Source organism: Danio rerio, chromosome 13 (genome assembly GCF_049306965.1).
Source record: "Danio rerio strain Tuebingen ecotype United States chromosome 13, GRCz12tu, whole genome shotgun sequence".
NCBI classification, from domain to species: Eukaryota; Metazoa; Chordata; class Actinopteri; order Cypriniformes; family Danionidae; genus Danio; species Danio rerio.
The window spans coordinates 30,927,955-30,947,245 of record NC_133188.1 but is presented as its reverse complement, the minus strand read 5'-3'; the positions used below and the strand labels follow the sequence as shown (position 1 = coordinate 30,947,245).

General features: G+C 35.7%; 1 protein-coding gene across 47 annotated transcripts in view; it reads left to right on the top strand.

Moving 5' to 3' along the window:
* The window catches only part of rims1a (regulating synaptic membrane exocytosis 1a), a 134,967-nt gene that overhangs the window by 47,166 nt on the left and 68,510 nt on the right, over window positions 1-19,291 (top strand). For 31 of the 47 annotated variants that reach the window (XR_012389330.1, XR_012389329.1, XR_012389327.1 and 28 more), the window contains exon 4: window positions 3,858-3,872. The exons of the other annotated variants lie outside the window; for them this stretch is intronic. Coding sequence is in view for 22 of the 31 variants with exons in the window: in XM_073921005.1 (XP_073777106.1) it covers window positions 3,858-3,872 (15 nt within the window). In the remaining 9 variants the exon portion in view is untranslated. The remainder of the gene's footprint in view (window positions 1-3,857; window positions 3,873-19,291) is intronic. 47 annotated transcript variants of the gene reach the window in all.

Genomic DNA, 19,291 nt, shown 5'->3' with positions numbered 1-19,291 from the left:
ATTTATTTATTTATTTATTTATTTATTAAACATCAAAATTTGGGGGTTATAAGGAAATGTTAAATTAAATAAGACTTTAAAATTGGAAACACAATATTAGTTATTTGAATGCATTTTTTTAAATAGTTACTTTTTTTTCTAAGCAAGTCTTAAAAATATTGGCACAAAATTGGCTATTTGTATACAATTTTATCGTTGTTGGATATTTCAAATCTATAAATATGTAACTGTATGCGAAAACTTCCCTTATATCTTTAAAAAAAATTCTTCATGCTCATTTAAGCTTTTATTAGTCTTTAAAAAATGCATAGAATTCGATAGGATCTTTTCACAAGACTGTTAAGAAAAAATTCACCACTTATGCAACGTGTTTCTAATGCAGCGTATATGGGTCTGAAAGTAAATTTGATGTTATTCTCTCCTCTGGCTGCCGTCATCAGTACAACGCAATATTTTTCTGAAAGTCTTGAAAACACCATTGTGGAGTTTTATTTTTATTATTTCATCAAATAGGATTTTAAAAAAAAAAATTTGTTGTACACAACAGCGGTCTAAGTTTACCCAACCATGACGACTTCTGCTGCTGAGAAACCCGAAAATGTGAAAAGCGTCTATAACACTTGCAACTGTAATTTTTATCAAAACTTAAAATTAGTATGCATTTTAATTTCATTTCAGTTATCACAATTCTAATTATACTTTTGATTATAATTATTATTTTGAGTGTTTAAATGAGGAGATTCATTCCGCTGTGGTGAGTAAGGGACTAAGCCAAAGCAAAAGTAATTATTGAATGAGTGTTTAAATGAATAGAAAGAAAAATATTGTTGATTGTTAGTACAGTTCTGTTTCTACATTACTATAGTACATTGGTTATCATGAGAAACAATTCTAAAGCATTTATCAACCTTAATTAACATTCATGTTATCATTAACAAACACGTGGATTTTAATAAAGCGTTTGTACTGTAAATATCTAATGTAATGTGACCAATGATTGATTTAATACTGTAAGAAACAGTATTTCTCAATGTTAGTTAATGTATTTACTAATCTTATTAACGAATGGATCTTATTGTGAAATGAATTTCATATATCTACCATTTATTGATTATTGTTATTCGTTAAACTGTGTGTTGCTATCAGTTACATTTTAAATAAATTTCAAAAATGCAGTTTGCGAATAAGTACATTTTCTAACCAGAACATGATCTGGTTCCTTTTTTTCCAGCGTCCTGTGCTGTAGGTCTGATTGTTGTCCCCTGCCTTATTAGACTACAATAAATATATTTACTGATTTTACTGTAAAACTGTCATCTGATAAGGTTTAGGTTTGAGCCGTGTGGTTTAAACCTGATCCTGGGTGTGAGAAAGCTTAGACAGGTCAGTTTGGAGTGTGTTCAGGTGCTGTTGTCAGTGTCTGGGATGGCAGTAGACATGGCGTCTGTGATGCAGTGCAGCTCAGTGTCTGCTGGTATAGCGGATGGGTGCTGCCCTGAGGTTAGATTCGCTGAAATGAGCGCATGTTGTTTCTCAGAGCCCTTTGGCTTGCGCTATTAATGAGAGTGGCAGGCTTGATAATGGAGTCGCTAGATGCCTGTAGGTTAAACATAGAAAGCTACACCTACTCAATCTGCTGGACTGGAAACAGTAGCTAAAAGCGATGAAATACACTTAATAGATCCATTGCTACGAGTAGCTAGAGTTGGTTCCCAGTGAACAGACTCAAAAAGTTGTCCCTCATATGAAAATTTCAACCCACAGTTCAAAGACATGCAGTTGCGGCTGGTAGGGCATATGCCAGAGTAATTGATGGTTCATTCCACAGTGGCGACCCTGATAAATCAAAGACTAAACTGAAGGATAGTGAGTGGGTCATTTCAGCAAATTTACCATCAATACGATGACATTGCAATCAGTTCGATCCAGTGTAGTGCCCAGCTTGGAAACTTTGCAAGTACAATTATTATGATAGCATTGTTTAATTTATTAAATGAAACATTAAAACAAATGTAGAGTCAGCAATCTTTTTTTTAGTTGTTTTTAAGCATATTTTCCTGTATTCTAATACAGGGTGTCCGCAGGATCTTAAAGTCTTAAAAATTTCTTAAATCTCAAAATCTAAATTTTAGGCCTTAAAAAGTGCTAAATTTACTGAAATGTTGTGTTGTAGGTCTTAAATCTTTTTTTTAAACAGGTCTTAACTTTTATTTGTTCATGTATTGCTACCAAATCTGGCCAACACCCATACAATCACCAATAACCATCTCAATAAAACTTTTTTTTAAAAGGTAATTTCTTTCTATTTACTATAATGATTTAATATATATTTTTTTATTACTTACAATAACATTTCTTTAAAAGCGCTTTATGTATTTACTGCTGAGGACGCTGATCTGGACAGAATATTGTGCATAGATTCAGTTTATTACATTTTTTAAAATGCAAAAATTTTAAGATTGTTTATGTTGGAAAAAAGAGTATGGATACAGGTAGAGTTTGCTTGTTTTTACACAATACTTAATATATTTTACTAAGAAATATCTAAAATACTTATTTTTTATTATTAAATTATTATTGTATTATTAAATGTATAAAATTACAATAATTTTTTTGTTAGGGCATTCCATCCAGGCCATTTGAAAAATTCCTTAGCGTTTAGCCTTTTATGAGTCTAACATTTTAATCATAATTGTCTAAAAAATGTCTTTAATGTCTTAAATTTAACTTGATGAAACCTGCAGAGCCTGTAATAAATAAGCCTAGTATGATATTTAACAAATCTTATGATAAGAACATATATAAACCATACAAATTATTTAAATTATTATTTACTTTAAGCTTACAGGCATTCAAATCCAAAGGAAAAGAATAATTGAAAGCAAAATAACAGCACAGTTCTCACTACATAAATTAAATATAGATTTAATAAAGAATTCTTTAGTCTTTTTTAGGACTAACATTAAACACAGAAGCTTGTAAATTAAGATGAGGTAACTTTAAGACATGATTCACTGATATAATATAATGAAAATTTTAAACTTTAATAAAGCCTTATGCCAGCCTGAAATTAACAATAAATATGTGTGAACTGAGATTGAAATCTAATATGAATGCAATAAATTCAATTAGAAACAGTAATGTGCTGTAGGCTGGTGTTTTTAAACACTCGTTTGCATGGAAGTTGAAAAAAGGCAACAGCGTGCTCATTATCCAGTGGATCAGCAGTATCCCTATTTTGTTTTGTGCAGTGTGACTCTTTCTTTGGTTTCTTCACTGTGTCAAACAACTGATGAAGAGTTCATGGGTGAATTGTATTGTGAACATGAAAATCATCTAATGATTATGAATTCTGATCTAAATTATGAGCATTACAAAAAATCACTGCCGTATGAGTGTGTCACATATTAGTCACATTAGTGTTTTAACACAGTTGTGTTAAGCAAATTGTCATGTTATAGTTTTTAGTGATCCATGATGTAGCTTTCCTTCCGCTACAATTTTTGGAGTGTAAATATCAGTCCAAAAAGCTGCACCTCTCAGGTTTGCTCTGTGGGTGGCAACACACCTGCAAAATGTACATAACACTTGTAACATCCAGTGAAGAAATGGTGCTTAGAAAAGTATTTCTGCCTTTCAAGATATGTTGTAACTGTATTCCGACATATTTAGCTAATTCCAGTGCAGTTATTTGTGCTTATTATTCCATTATGCATCTGAATGGTTTCTTGTTTTTACTTCTGATTGTCATTTCATACTTCTCTCTTGTTCTTCTCCCCCACCCACCATCTCTCTCTCTCTCTCTCTCTCTCTCTCTCTCTCTCTGTCACTGTGCTGGTCCTGTGATGCTGGAGAAGAAGGAGGACAAAGTGGTTAGCATTTTCTATTCTCTTTATGTGACTATTCATTGTAAAAGTGTTCGTTCCTTCACTTTTCTTACTCACACACACAAACACACTTATTCTTCAGTGTCTAATCTTCTGTTCTGTGCTGTGATCATCCAGTGTACTTCTGTGTTTGTCAGCTTTAGGTGGCGTGAACGTCTTTATTATTTTCTGTCTTATACTGTATGTTGTCCACATAACGCTTTTTTTCACAAACAAGATTTGAGCTTATGTATATTGCATATTATTGCTGGTCTGCTGCCATTAATGGGGGATTATTTGGCTTACACATTGAAAATATAAGGTCAGGTCACTAACCTCAGTAGCAGTCGATTTGTGGCAAATAGAGTGTTAATGTACTACATAATGTGTAGGACTGTTTTACATGAGCTTTTGTGCACATACACATACAGTACATGCACACATATGCAGCACAACTAATGGCAAAAAGTCCCACTCTTAACATCAAACAGTGTCAGAGCAAAGATCAAGGCCCCATAATGCAATGTGAAAGTGTAAATGAATAAAAAACACTCATTTATCCACTTCAAGGCTCACTGACCTCATCCTACATTTTTGTAAAATGCGTTGCACTGGGTATGTTTCGTTGCATGTTTCAGATGTCAAATCCACTTGAGAGGGCTGTCTACATTTATTTTTGCTAATATTTTGCTTAGGATATTCATTGGCTTAGTCCCTTTATTAATATGGGATCACCACAGCGGAATGAACCGCCATCTTATCCAGCATATGTTTTACACAGCGAATGCCCTTCCAGCTGCAACCACTCACTGGGAAACATCCGTACACACTCATTCACTCACATACACTACGGCCAATTTAGCTTACCCAATTCACCTGTACCGCATGTTTTTGGACTTGTGGGGGAAACCGGAGCACCCAGTGGAAACCCACGCAAAAACAGGGAGAACATGCTCCACTCAGAAATGCCAACTGACTCAGCTGAGGCTTGAACCAGCGACCTTCTTGCTGTGAGGCGATCATGCTACCCACTGCACCACCGCAACGACCTACTTAGGATATATATATATATTGTGTTACACGTTTTATATAACTTTTTAAGGTGTCTTAAACCTTTATTGGATAGAACAGTGTAGAGAATGACAGGAAATCATAAGGAGCAGAGAGAGGGGAAGGATCGACAAGAAATCAAGCTCAGGTCACCATGAGCACCTTTTTTTAATTAAAGAAATTGCAAAAACATTTTTATTCATTAAAAGACATTACAACACAATTTAAAAAAAAAAAAAAAAACTCATTAAAATCTTGTCAATTTCCAGTTCATTTCTTTAAAAAGTTTGACATGCTTTGGTCATTAAAATCATGTAAAGTTCTTCTAGCATGTTCTAATTTTTAAAATCCACAATTTTTCCACATATCCTTCTGTTTTCATTCTAAAAACTTTCCATATATTCATCACTATTTTATCTTTTTTTCGCCACAATTCTGCTTTCCCGCATAGCATTATACATAGGTTTACAATTTCCTTTTTTTATTTTTCTTAACCCATCCAAGCATCACCACTCTGTTTCATTCTGTTTTTTTTCTCCTCTCAATCTCCAATCAAACTCTTAATTAAAATTTTAATGTCCTTTAAAAAGGTGTGAGCAGCTTGGTGCTATATATGTTGATACAAACACATACATACATGCTGCTTAGGTATTATTGTAGCCCAGCTTGTACAGTTTACATTGTCATTAAACTTTAGCCATGAATAAGTTTTTAAGATACTGAAAACAACACAAATGTCAGTGCATGTCAAAAGTTCTCCATGGCCCCAAAACACCCTTAGACCCCTGGGGGTTAACCATTGGCTATTGGCACCAACACATTTTGTTAGATGTTTGCTATTACATGCAGTGCTTGACATACAGATCACCTAGCAAACCACTGACCTAAACCCTTCCCAAAACTCAAGCAATGCTTTCAATGCAGTTGTAAGGCCATGTCCACACATACACAGATATTTTTATAAACACACTTTATAAAGTCTTCCACACTTTTGTTAAAAAAAATCTCTGTCTTAAGGGCACACTGAACCAACAGGCAGATATAATGAGACTTTTATGCAGGGTTCACAAGTCAATGCAGTGAGAAAAGATGTGGGTTACCATCCTGCCGTATGAACAATGTGAAATATGCTACGTTTTTGCCGTAAATCTGTAGAAATTACTTCATTTTGACTTCAATGTTTGATGTGACCCAAGCTATGTTGGCCAATCAGAAAGCACATAAAACATCAAAAAAAAAAAACAGTGTGCACGCTGACATCATGAGGCAAAAACCCCGGTTTCAGTGTATCCAAAGTATCAAAAAATCTTCATCTTCACCTTGGCCAGAATTTTCAGAAGTTTTGGTTTTAGTCACCCGATACTCAGTTTTCATGTTGAGAAACAGTGAATCACGTAGCAAAAAAGTGCGGTTATGAAAATATCCATGTTCATGTGGACAAGGCCTATTAGGAAAAGTACACTTGGCTCATATGGTTTTATCTTGATTTTAGATTGCTTTTGTCTCTTGTGGAACCTTGAATCACCAGCCTCAAACACCATACTGCCCCTATAGCATTCATTTAACCTAGAAACTGCAGTCAAATGTATGTTCGAATAGTTTTTTGCAGCTAATAATGTAGACGCAAGCGCTAATTTCCAAATTCCAATGAGCCTGTATTGCATCTATCACAAACTGTTATCCTTGGATTGTATTTCATAGGATTTATAATGAACATTTAATATGAGAAGTTACAGCAAAGCCATTTAAAATGTTTTTACTTTTAATTCAATAAAAATTCTGACAATTTACACAAAATATTAAGAAGAAGTCTTTTTTTATTTATTGAAAAATTCCTATATTTAACTTCTATTGTTTTTGTAGATTTGATTTGATCACTCCTCTTTAATAGTTACACCGGAAAACTGCAACTACCTATTTAGGTATTCTGGTTAATATATTATAAGTTTTCTGTCACAAACATTTGTTGAGAGCCAGATACTTTTATTTCTGTTCTGTTGATGTACTTTCAACTGAAATGTATTGTTAAGTAGGCACAGGGCTTTCTTTTTGCACATCATGTAGCAAACTAACAGTAAAAGGGAAGTGGTCAAGGATATTGTGGCTGAAGTTGTCAAACTATTGTCTGAAGAAAAGCACCGCCAATTTACAGTTTTTCTCAGTCGCTTTGCTGCATTTCTCACAACACAATTTCTATTTGCACAACAGTTAATGCATTTCTCAAAACAATTACACAATTTGTGCACATCCTAGTAGCAGTTTCTCATTCCTTCCAACAAATTGAAGATGCTTTTGGACAAGCATCAATTGTTTTCATACAACTCTCTGCTATTTATAACATTATCATGTCATGTCAGTCAAAATTAACTAAACTTGTGAATGCTGAATAGTCATCCCATATAAGACTAATAGTCCTCATTTCATTACTTGAGTCATTACATACAAAAATGTTGAACTAGCTGTCAAAATCTGTCTAGCTAATTTTATATAAAAAAATGTAAATCTTTATTTTCCTGAAAATGTCTTAAAAATTGAACAGTTTCATGAATGATTTACAGACCTGTGTATGTTGTAGATTCAGTTCCAATATGTTCTGCAATATTGTTTACAGTTGTGCACTGCTCTACCCAAAGGAAGTTTATGTTTGTTGTAAATAAGGGTGTATTTATTCTTTTGCACAATGCTGTGAATAAATTAGAATTGCAACGAGCAAAGGCAGTAAACGTAAAAAACACATATTCGGTGTCTTGTACTCAAATACCTCACTAAATGCAGTGATTTCTAACTTTACTTTAGTATTCAAATGGCTGTGCTAATAGTATATAGCACTGTCTTGAGCCTATTCAGTAAGTTTCACCAAAACCTGACTTTTTGCATTGAAAAAATGTCCAGAGTAAACTGTCATAATGAAAACATGACTTAGCCATTTGACAATATTGTTCATAAACAATAGTGTCAGGACTTTTTATTTTGATAATACTGACACTTTCATTGACAAGAATACTTGCTTTTGAGGAATGAACTATCCATTTTGAGCATGTGACACGCTTTTGCAGGTTATCAGCTAGGTTTTGCAGTTTGTATTAATTGTTTTGAAAAATGCATTAACTGTTGTGCAGAAATGCACTGGTGTTGTGAGAAACGCACCAAAGCGACTGAGAAAAACTGTAAATGTAGAAGCAAGTGGTCAGACCTTTATTGAAGATTAACAAAACAAAACAAAACAAAATTTCAATAGATTAACTTGCACAGATTAATTGTTCATCTAAATAATAACAATGTACACAGCAAAACATACATTAAACATTTTAATTTCACAAATACTTTAAGTTAAACCAACATTCATTTTGTCAGCTTTAGTGTCTGTGTATACAGTGGCACAATATTATTGGTGGCACTAAGATTTTCAGAAATAAAATGGTAAAGTGACTCTCAGAGCAGCTCTGCAGATGCTCTTTTATTAAGAGAGATGGCAGATGTTGAACACACCAGCATCACACATCAGTCACTCACACAGACACTTGTTTACGACACATTGTATACCGATCTACACGTCTTTTGATTTAATTAAGTACAATTCTGCAACATTTAACGCTACAGTAAATTCAGTTTTTTTCTGAATAGATTTTTTATTTTTATTTTTATTTTTTCTTTCCCTTTTATTGTGTGTATATATATATATATATATATATATATATATATATATATATATATATATATATATATATATATATAGAGAGAGAGAGAGAGAGAGAGAGAGAGAGAGAGAGAGTAAATTGTTATATTATGAAAGATTATATTTGTATGTATTTTAGGGCTAAATTACCATATGCAGTGATGTGAGAGAGTGTTAAATGAATATATGTCCTGCTTGACCTGCTGTACAGTTGCATATACTGTACGCTCACTGTGCTTTTTGTCCGTGGCACTGCATTGGTTAATCAGAACTTCAGTGCTGCACAAAGATCCCTGTAAATGCAATCCAGAGCTCATTATCCCAATGATTATCAGGCCTCTTGGTAATATCTGTGTTTTCTTCTTTAGCCAAGCGTTTCTTTCTGAGTGCTGCTGTTTTGAAGTGAGTTTCTTTTTCCCTAGGCAGTGCACTTGTCTCTGTCTGTTGTTCACTCATTCTTTCTTTCTTTTCCAAGGATCCATTTTAAACTGTGGTCAGTCAGGCTGGGATTTGGTGCCTTGTGTGTTATGTGTGTGTGTGTGTGTGTGTGTGTGTGTGTGTGTGTGTGTGTGTGTGTGTGTGTGTGTGTGTGTGTGTGTGTGTGTGTATGTGTGAGAGAGTGTGTGTGTTTTTAACAGCACAACTTGAGTGGAAAGCACCAGCGATGTGTAATTTCATGCCCACCTCCTCAAAGTGACACCATGAAATGAATAGTATTGATCATTCTGCTCTTCCTTTGCATCTGGTTTGTTATGTTTTGCTGACCCATTTAAAATTTAGCATCGCTGGGATTCTGTAGTTTTTTATTATTTTAATTAGTTTTTTATTATTATTCAAATTGTATTTTTTAGGTTTGGGTTTTAAAAATGTGTTTATTGCCTGTTTTTGAAATTGAGTATATTAAGTATATTGATTTGAATGAATATCAAATATTCCTTTCAGTTATTTATAGGTTCAGTAGGTGATTGTCTTCAGTAACATTTGTTGTTGTGCTGGTTGAAAGTCTCTTCACATTCAAATATTACAGTTTTTCTCAGTGGCTTTGGTGCATTTCTCACTACACTATTTATATTTGCACAACAGTTAATGCATTTCTCAAAACAATTAGTCATTTGTGCACATCCTAGTAGCAGTTTCTCATTCTTGTCAACAAATTGTGAATGCTTTTGGACAAGCATCAATTGTTTTCATACAACTCTCTGCTATTTATAACATTATCATTTGCTTTTGTCATGTCAGTCAAAATGAACTAAACTTGTAAATGCTGAATAGCCATTCTATATAAAACTAATAGTCCTCATTTCATTACTTGAGTCATTACATACAAAAATGGTGAACTAGTTGTCAAAATCTGTCAAACAAATTTTATAAAACAAATTTAAATCTTTATTTTCCTGCAAATGTCTTAAAAATAGAACAATTTGATGAATGATATACAGACCTGTGTATGTTGTAGGCTCAAATATGTACTGCAATATTGTGTACAGTTGTGCACAGCTCTACCTAAAGGGAGTTTATGTTTGTTTTAAATAAGGGTGTATTTATTATTTTGCACAATGCTGTGAGTAAATTAGGATTGCAAAGATTAAATGCAGTAAAAATGTGAAACATACATATTTAGTGTCTTGTACTCAGATAATTCACTCAAAGCAGTGATCTCACTTTACTGTGGTTTTCAAATGGCTGTGCAAATAGTCTATACTGCTGTCTTGAGCATTTTCAGGAAGTGTCACCAAAATCTGACTTTTTTTGCATTGAAAAAATGTCCAGAGTGAACTGTCATAATGAAAACATGACTAAGCCATTTGACTATCTTGTTCATAAACAATGGTGTCAGGACTTTTCATTTTAATGACACTGACACTTTGATTGAAATGAATACTTGCTTGTGAGGAATGAACTATCCATTTTGAGCATGTGACGCGCTTTTGCAGGTTATCAGCTAGGTTTTGCAGTTTGCACTAACTGTTTTGAGAAATGCATTAACTGTTGTGCAAATGTAAATAGTGTAGTGAGAAATGCACCAAAACGAATGAGAAAAACTGTAATGATTAAAGTAAATGATCTAAATGTGTTTATATGTATTTTTATATTTTGGGTAAGGCATAAGACTAAAAAATGTTCATCCAATTAAATAGAGTCGGGTCGACATCTCTCATAATTACAAAAAGTAGCCCAAACTGTCTGTCAGCAATTGCAAATTTGAACAACTGTGCAGTCGTTTGTACGCAGCTCTGCCGACTGCTGTTTGTGCATAGATTTACTGCGCGTTCACGAGAGACATAAAGAAAGAGAGAGAAAGAGCACAAGTGTGCACGCGCGCGATCAGTAAAAACATGCTTAATCAAAACTTTTTAATAACCTCAATTAATATTAGTGTTTCCTTTGCACGCTGGAGAAAGGACGACACCATGGCTGAAGGATTTCACTTAGACAGGCAGTGTTTTGTTTGAAAACTATTTTAGCTTCACACAAAGCTGATGTAACGTTAGATGTTGTTGTTACAAATGGGTTATATCTTCACAGAAGTGTTGTTCAGCCACTAAAATCTTATGGTGAAAAACCTAAAAGACTATTTTTAGTTTCATAAGGGACCTTTTACAGCATCAATAAGGTAAAGTATAATTATTTTAACAACAAAACACAAGTAGGTACCGCTATTCCGCCTAGTCTCTCCCTAAATTGTTTACCATACAACTATAAATATTTGCTCTGAAATAGCATGTCAGTTTGGCTTAGTAATGAGTGTAATTCCTGCATGCCGGACAGGCACTAGTCCCCTTTAACACATGAGAGAAGGTTATTTTGCTGTCATCTTTAAGGTGTGCGTGCTCCTGTTTCAAGAAGCGTGGCTCTGGACGGCAGGGGAGGGACTGTGATTAAGAGATTTATGCTAAGCTGTTAGCATTGTGGAAGATCACCTACTGCACCTTTAAGTACATTGGTTTAAAGGTGCAGCTTGTATGTTTAACACCCAGTGGTTGAACTAGGTATTGCACTCCGAGATCAAAACAAACGCAAACACACATTGCCAGTTTGAGGACAGGAGCGAGTGATTTAAACTGTGTTCTAAATAAAAGCAACGGCACCCGATAGAAGAAATATTTTCTATATTTTAAAAAATGATATTTTAGAAACGGCATCTATTTTTCACAGTTGGACAACAGAAAACTATGGCAATGATCACCTCAGGTAAATTTATGTGCTTTATTCAGTGTGTAACGACGGGGAGTGACGCCAACAACAGAAGTTTGGATCCACATGCAGGTTTATTAGAATTGTCAGGCAAGCAGTGGTCAATACCGGCAAACAGATGTATGAGGGCAATCCAGAGTCGAAGTCAAAACAACAGGCAGTTGGTCAGAGGCAGGTAGCTAACAGCATTATATAAATAAACAAGGCAAAGGATCAAAAACACGGCAAAGACAGACAAAGGAAACGCGTTGTAATGTCACTGTGACAGATAACAAGACTCGGCAACCTGAATGAGTGTGTGTGCTGCTTAAATACTGTGTGTAATCAGTCTTGAAGCAGGATCAGCTGTGGGATTCTAATCAGTGGAGACTTGGAGCAGGTGTGTGTGTGTGGCATGACTGAATATGTAGTTTATCAGCAGATTTGTAGTCCTATGTGTGTGTGTGTGTGTGTGTGTGTGTGTGTGTGTGTGTGTTTACCAGCGACATCTGGTGGTTGTTCGCTGGTGAACATGACACAGTGTTAAATGCTAAAAATGTGAGTTTGAATGCCATTTTATATACTTATTGCCATACTACTGAAACCAGCGGCAGATAGTTTACCTCAGATCTTGAACATAAAATAAACTGTGTGAAATTGAACTTAAGAACTAAACAAATATGAGTGATTCAGCATGTTCATTTAATAATGTTAAAGAAGGTTAATATGTAATAAATAGGTTTTAAACCTCACTATTTCATGAGTGAGTGCATATTCTTTGCTTCTGATTTTCTGTATTTAAATTTCTGTCGTGTTTCATCTGGTGTAAACAGCCAGATTGCTTATCACTGCAAATCTCATCATGTAGCTTGTTTTTAGGGTATTTGCTTACAGTGTAACCTGCTCACTTAATGTTTATGTTTGTAATATATATTTGCTAATAATAACCTCATGTGCAACTCTGAATCTGCATCTCATTTCAGAGTCTGCTACTGTCCAGCAGTGGTCTCATTTCAGTCACGGACGCATGCCTTGAGAGCCTTTCTGAATGAATGGATAAAATATGCGTTTTTCCAACAAGGCAATCTGGGGTGCTGAAATAAAATTGGCTAAACTGGCATTGGGCAGGTTAAAATGATCAAAACAAAGACAGCTTTCTGGCATGGAAAATACATTTTCAAAGCAGAATATCTGATAAACAAGTATTCTCACTTGGCATGTTTCTTAAATGACTGCAAACATGTTATGGTGTTTTTATACTTTAGAAGAGTTAAAATCTTACACACAGCACCTATTTTATTAAATATAACTAAATAATTTTATGTCAAGTAAAATGAATTATGTTGATATTCTGTGTGTGTGTGTGACCCCCCATAATAACAATGCCAGTGACTCTCGACCCCCAATATTCTTAAGGTGGTTATAAATATAAAAATACTAATAGGCTCAAGTCTTTTCATCATTTAACTTAGGAGAACACCACTCAGAGATCATCCTCCATGTTCAGTAATGGTCTGTATTTATTTTTAATTACGTGAGTTTTGTAAAGGTGTCGGAAAGTTTAAATTATTAGATTTTGCAATTAAAAAAAATATTTTCTCCATTAAACAGCATTTGTGAAATATAAGTGTAAAAAGGTTATTTTCTTTTCAGCAAAGCAAAGAATATTCCCTGTAACAATTTATAGATTTAAAAAAAGTACATAGATTTTTGTTTTGTTGTAGTAAAATATAATGCGAGGACTGGCTGCACGGTGGCACAGTGGGTAGGATGTTTGCCTCACAGCAAGAAAGTCGCTGTAGTTTGCATGTTTTCTCCGGGTGCCCCACAGTCCAAAGACATGTGGTAAAGGTGAATTTGTAGACTAAATTGTCCATAGTTTATATGTGTGAATGAGTGTGTTTGGATGTTTCCCAGTGATGGGTTGTAGCTGGAAGGGTATACGCTGTGTAAAAGATATGCTGGATAAGTTGGCGGTTCATTCCGCTGTGGCAACGCTAGATTAATAAAGGAACCAAAGAAACCAAAACAAAATGAACGAATGAATGATTGACAGCAATTTTTTTATACTGTGTTTTGTCTGGTGTCACATACAGTAGAACTTTATGCCGTGAAAATATGACACACATATCCAACTTGCTCGTGCAGCTTTGAGATCAGGTCAACAGGAACAAGTGATGTAACAACGAAATGCACATGCACAGAAATGTCTACCTGTACCGGAAGAGACATTGTATTCATAGACCTTATCAATTTGTTTAATTCAGAGAAGGGCTGATGTTTGTAGAGGGAGCCGAATTGAAATTATCACCATATCGATCCACAGATGGCTTGTCAAGCACGAGATGTATGTCTCTGTGACGAAAGAGTGAAACTTGGTTTTGTAGCATCAGCAGGGAGATGAAATAGATTATTTACACTATTGATCCGGTATTTAACAATCCCAATGGTCTTTGTTCGAGGGACGGGTGAAGAAGTGTTTTGCGAGTGGGCCGGTGGGTGAGAGTCTCCAGGCGCTGATGTACTGGCTAATTAGACCAAATGGACAGTAATGTCTTTTGTGGCAGTCCTTCATCCTTATCCGGGATTTATAACTTGCTGAATTATGGGTCTAGCTCTGCTTGTTGCCGCCCCAATTCATCATGCTGTCGGAGGTGGAAGCATGAACTGCGTTCTCCCACTCGCAGAACTCAAGCTCTCCATTTATCCAGCCCTGTTTGCGTGGACTTGACACCAGTGGACAACCCTGCCTGTCCACATCTTGCCCAGTGATGGAAATGAAATGATATTAAACAGATGGAGGAAAAGGTGGAGTCTGGTGATGAATGACTGGCCTGCAGGTGCTAATCAAACACAGTCAACTGGAGAGAGATTTCTTGAGGCGTTGTTTTAAATTGTGAAGATGCGTGAAGATGCTTTAAAGTTGTTAAGCATTTACAGAATATAAAGGATATTAAACCTTGTTACTTATTATGCCTTAAATGTGTGTAGATTATGTCAAAAGAAGCTTAACATAAATGAAGTTCTGGTAAATTGACACTACCTCAGTTGAGTTGTCACTGCTAAAGTGTCCTTTTCTACTATTGTCTTTTGCTGCTCTCCTACAATAGGTTTGCATGCCTCCAAGGTCCTTTCATTTTCTCATAATACACATTTCTTATTGCTTCATTTCTCAGAGTCTGCTTTACTCTGTTTTGGATCTACCACTCACTCTGCTCTTATAGGTCAGATTGCCTAGTCAGCTTGGATTGCCTCTGCTTCTCGCTTTGCTCTGATTGGTCAGATGTTCTTGTCTGTTGTGACCACTATGTCACTTAATCTGCTCTGATTGGTCAGATGACCTACAGTAGTCTGTTGTGATTGTTCTGCCACTTACATTGTTTTGATTGGTCAGATGGCCTTGTCTGATGTGACTGGTCTGTCATTTACTCTGCTCTGATGGCCAGGGGCCTCATGTACGAAGACTTGCGTGGAAATCTTACTAAAACATTGCGTACGCACAAAGCTGTAAATGTGCGTACGCAGAAAAAAATTCAGATGTATGAAACACTGCGTACGCCGAATCTCACGCATATTCTTTTGTACATCCGAATGAACGTGAAACTGAGCGCAACATGCACGAGCACAAAACCCCTCCCTGCCTCCTCCCCCGTATGAATATGCTAATGACTATGCTAATGGCAAAACCCAACGAAAAAGCAACGGCAAAATCAAACAAAAAGAGAAACTTTGAACAGAATGTGAATTGGAGGTGCTGCTTTCGGAGGTAGAACGGAGAAAAGCGGTGTTATTTGCAAGTTTGTTCTCCGGAATTAACAACAAAAGAAAAAAATAGAGTGGGAGAGTTTAGCTGATACGGTTAACACAGTTGGGTCTGAACATCGCACTGAGTGCATTTAAAAAAGAAATAGTGTGGTTTATATCTGTAAACTGTTGCAGTACCCTTAGCAGTCTCAGTGGCGCACCTCATAAGAAGCATATGATCATGTACTGACACGTTCGAGCACAAACTCGGTTCGAATCCAGCGTCTGATGAATTCTTTCTTCTTTTTTTTCCCGCTACATATCAGATTTTGCCCATTATTTATTACGAGAAAGACAAGTAGGAATCATTAATAAGTTTGTGCATCATATTTTATTTGCACATTTATTGAATGGAAATGTTTCTGATTCACGCATGCAAATTTATCTTCAGATAGTGTCTTTATAGCAATGTGCGTGCAGTAGATCGCTCAGATTACATTGGGAAAACAGGCGACCGCTGCAAATTGTGCTTTAATGTTTAGCTGGTCAACTGTATGGTATGGAAATCTTACATACCTACTATATGAACCCGTCTCATACAGACGCCATTGCAAGGATCAGACACTTTGTAGAGAAGAATTTAACACAAATGCCTCTAGGAGTCGCCAATGGAAATAAAACAGACACGCACAAAAAATGTGCGTACGCCTGCCAGAAACCTGCCGTGAACCTGCGCAAATTCCCACGTTCAGTTCATTGTTAGTAAATCCAAACGTGAGCGATTCTGAGCGTGAAACCTGGCGTACGCAAAGTTTTTGTGCGTACGCAGCGTTGATACATGAGGCCCCTGGTCTTTTATGATTGGTCAGATGGCCTTGTTTGATGTGACTGGTCTGTCATTTATTCTGCTCTGATAACCAGGTCTTTTATGATTGGTCAGATGGCTTAGTCTTACTTGTTTTCATTAAAGGGGTGGTCCAGAGTGTGTTTTTAAGGCTTGGTTGTGTTTATAAGATGCAAAGCAATGTGTGCTTATGCTTCATTTGTAAAAAAAAAATTTCACGTTACTTTTTTAAATATCTTATTTTAATGATATACAGCTACACAGCTAACATGAAAACGACTGTCATATTTCCTAGTTCCTCCGAAAATCCTCCCTCAAGAGGCTCTGATTGTTCAGCTAACAATACATGCTTTGATTTGCGAATCTGCTTCATGTCACCAGGAAACGCGTCATGTCTCTACTACAGTAGCACGCTTTTAGCTTCTGCTGTGTAAGCACTGTCAGTCAGAGTAGCTGTTAGCCGTATCAGTTTGAGCCTGAATCAGACAGAAAATGAAGAGGACACACCTGCTCTCTAAATTAAAATCTGACAAGTGTCTTTCACAAATATTCAGAATAAGCATGCGTAAGTAATATGAAACATTCACTTTTTTTTTTTTGTGAGTTCTCTTATTTGAGATGTAGAAAGCAGGGAAAGCGGTCGCATTGAGAGACACTGCAGCACTGCTGAAGATTGTGGCTGTTTACAGTGGTTTGACAGATAAATATGAATGTGTAGCTAAATGGTTAACGGTGACAAACAGCATTTCCTGTTGTTTACATCCTTGTTTACGTCCTTGCTACAACAAACAATTAATGCTAGAAACTTTTTATGTAATAGATCGATTTTAACAAATTAAGAAAACTTGCAGGTTGTGGCCCACAATCCACAGCTTTGTCTATTGTGGATGAAGCTGCTCCTTTGAGGAGTTTTTAGCCAAATTCAGCACTGAACTGGGAGAGATTCTGGAAGCTGTCCTTTGTCAAATGCTAGAGCTAAATCTTTATAATTCTCTGAAACATAATTAAAATTAAACTGTAAGCCCGTTCTCTCTTTGTGTCATGTCCTTTGGAGGCCCAAATACAACATAGAAACAGAAGAAGCTCTGTGGAAATAGCTGCTTTTAGACAGCATTTTAGCTTTGTCTACTATAACATTACAGCACCTCTGACCACACTCTTCGCTGTGCGGGGTATATGCGCATGATGAATGTACGTAACCTGAAGGGTTTATGATTTCATAAACCCGAATGTATTTTTTGCAGTCCTCAAACTTTTGTAGTCCTCAAACGATGTAGGCTTTTCTACGCTGGCTGTAAAAGCCAATGTCTTCCTTTGCATTGAACCTTGATCCCTATCATACTGCCAACGCAATCAGGTGCAAGACGTGTTTTCACGACGTGTTGCTAGTTTCAGAACAATGCAACTCTAATTTTTTTTTTATCTTCTGCCACATTTTTAATATAGCAAATCCATTTGTACCACATTGTGGACCCATGGGTGTCTGGTCTGGAAAAGAGGTGTGTTAAGGCGCATTGTTGGTGCGTTGCTGTTTTGAGGAACTAAAATAGTCTGTACAATAGACCAGCTAAAAGCAATGGTAAAGTCCAGTGGAGAGCTGTGCATGTCGCTTAAACATTGCTTAAAACACGCAGGATAGAGTAATACAGAAATATCTTTACAAATGAAAAAGAATTAAAGTAATAAACTGTTACAAAAATTATTATTTTCTATAAATATAAAAACCATACCTCCATGCCTTCTTCACCTCGGAGGCTTTTTTCAGTTTATTCACGACAACTTGCTTTTGTATAATGTTAGTATTATTATTATTATTATTATTATTTATATGCATATTTATATGCTTATATGTTTTATTAAAAACAAGCTTAGATTTGTCCACCTGTTGGACCATATGGGGCATAGGACATGTCTGTGGATATAACACAGTTTTTTGATCACTTGTTATTATTGTTTATTTATTTGTTTGCAAAAAAAAAAAAAAATAGAACTGAATTTAGAAATAATTTTGAGACAAATCTTTGCACTTAACTAATGAAATTAATTATGTAGGCTAATGCATGTCTTCATTGGAGAGCGTACAACACTGATTTCTTATCCCCGAAAGAGAGAAAGTGAAAGTAAAAGCTCACTCTGCAGATGGTCTGTTCAGCTGTTTTATTAACTGTTTTGAAGTGTTCAGTTTTTCCACTTTCCACAAAGTCCGCCATGTTAATAGCAAACGCGCCATGGAGCGACGCTACTGACTCTTTAAGGCAATGAGATATGAGACTCTAATTAGTTTATGCGCAACGCACACCTATAACTCATTAAGAGAATAAGCTCAACCCTGTTAGACCATGCGCCACAGCACAGAGCAGATTTTTCTTTCCTTAAAATAGCAAAAGTGGATTCGGACACGCCCTTAATGCTTTTGCGCCCTGTGACTTTCAGACCTTCAAAATAGAGCCCATAATGTCATAGTGGACCACCCTTTTGAGAAACAATATGTTTATTTGTTGTAAACTTTGATCTTTGAAACCTTTCGGACCATGTGAAGTGTTGTTCTTGAGTTTGCTCAGCAGTTTGTGGTTTGGACAGAGAAACCATACAAAAGTCAAATAGTAGTGTTGTTTTGTCAATTTCAGCATAAATGTGTTGGTAATCTTCTCTTAACAATAGGTTCTGGACCTGTTACCTACATCATGAAATAGGGTTTGTGCAACTATCACAGCACTGTATACTTTCACAAGAGCAGAGGCTGGATGTCATTTTTCTTGCATTGCAAATGCTCTGACAGCTTGATTTAGCAAAAACAAAAATATGCTATCTTTTGAGGATATGACTTAAAAACATTGTCTATTCATTCAATTCTAAACATTTTCTTAATCTTGCAATGAAAGGGTGGAGAGGGACCAGTGCTTTAGTGTAATCCAGGACATGCTTGTATTGGATAAC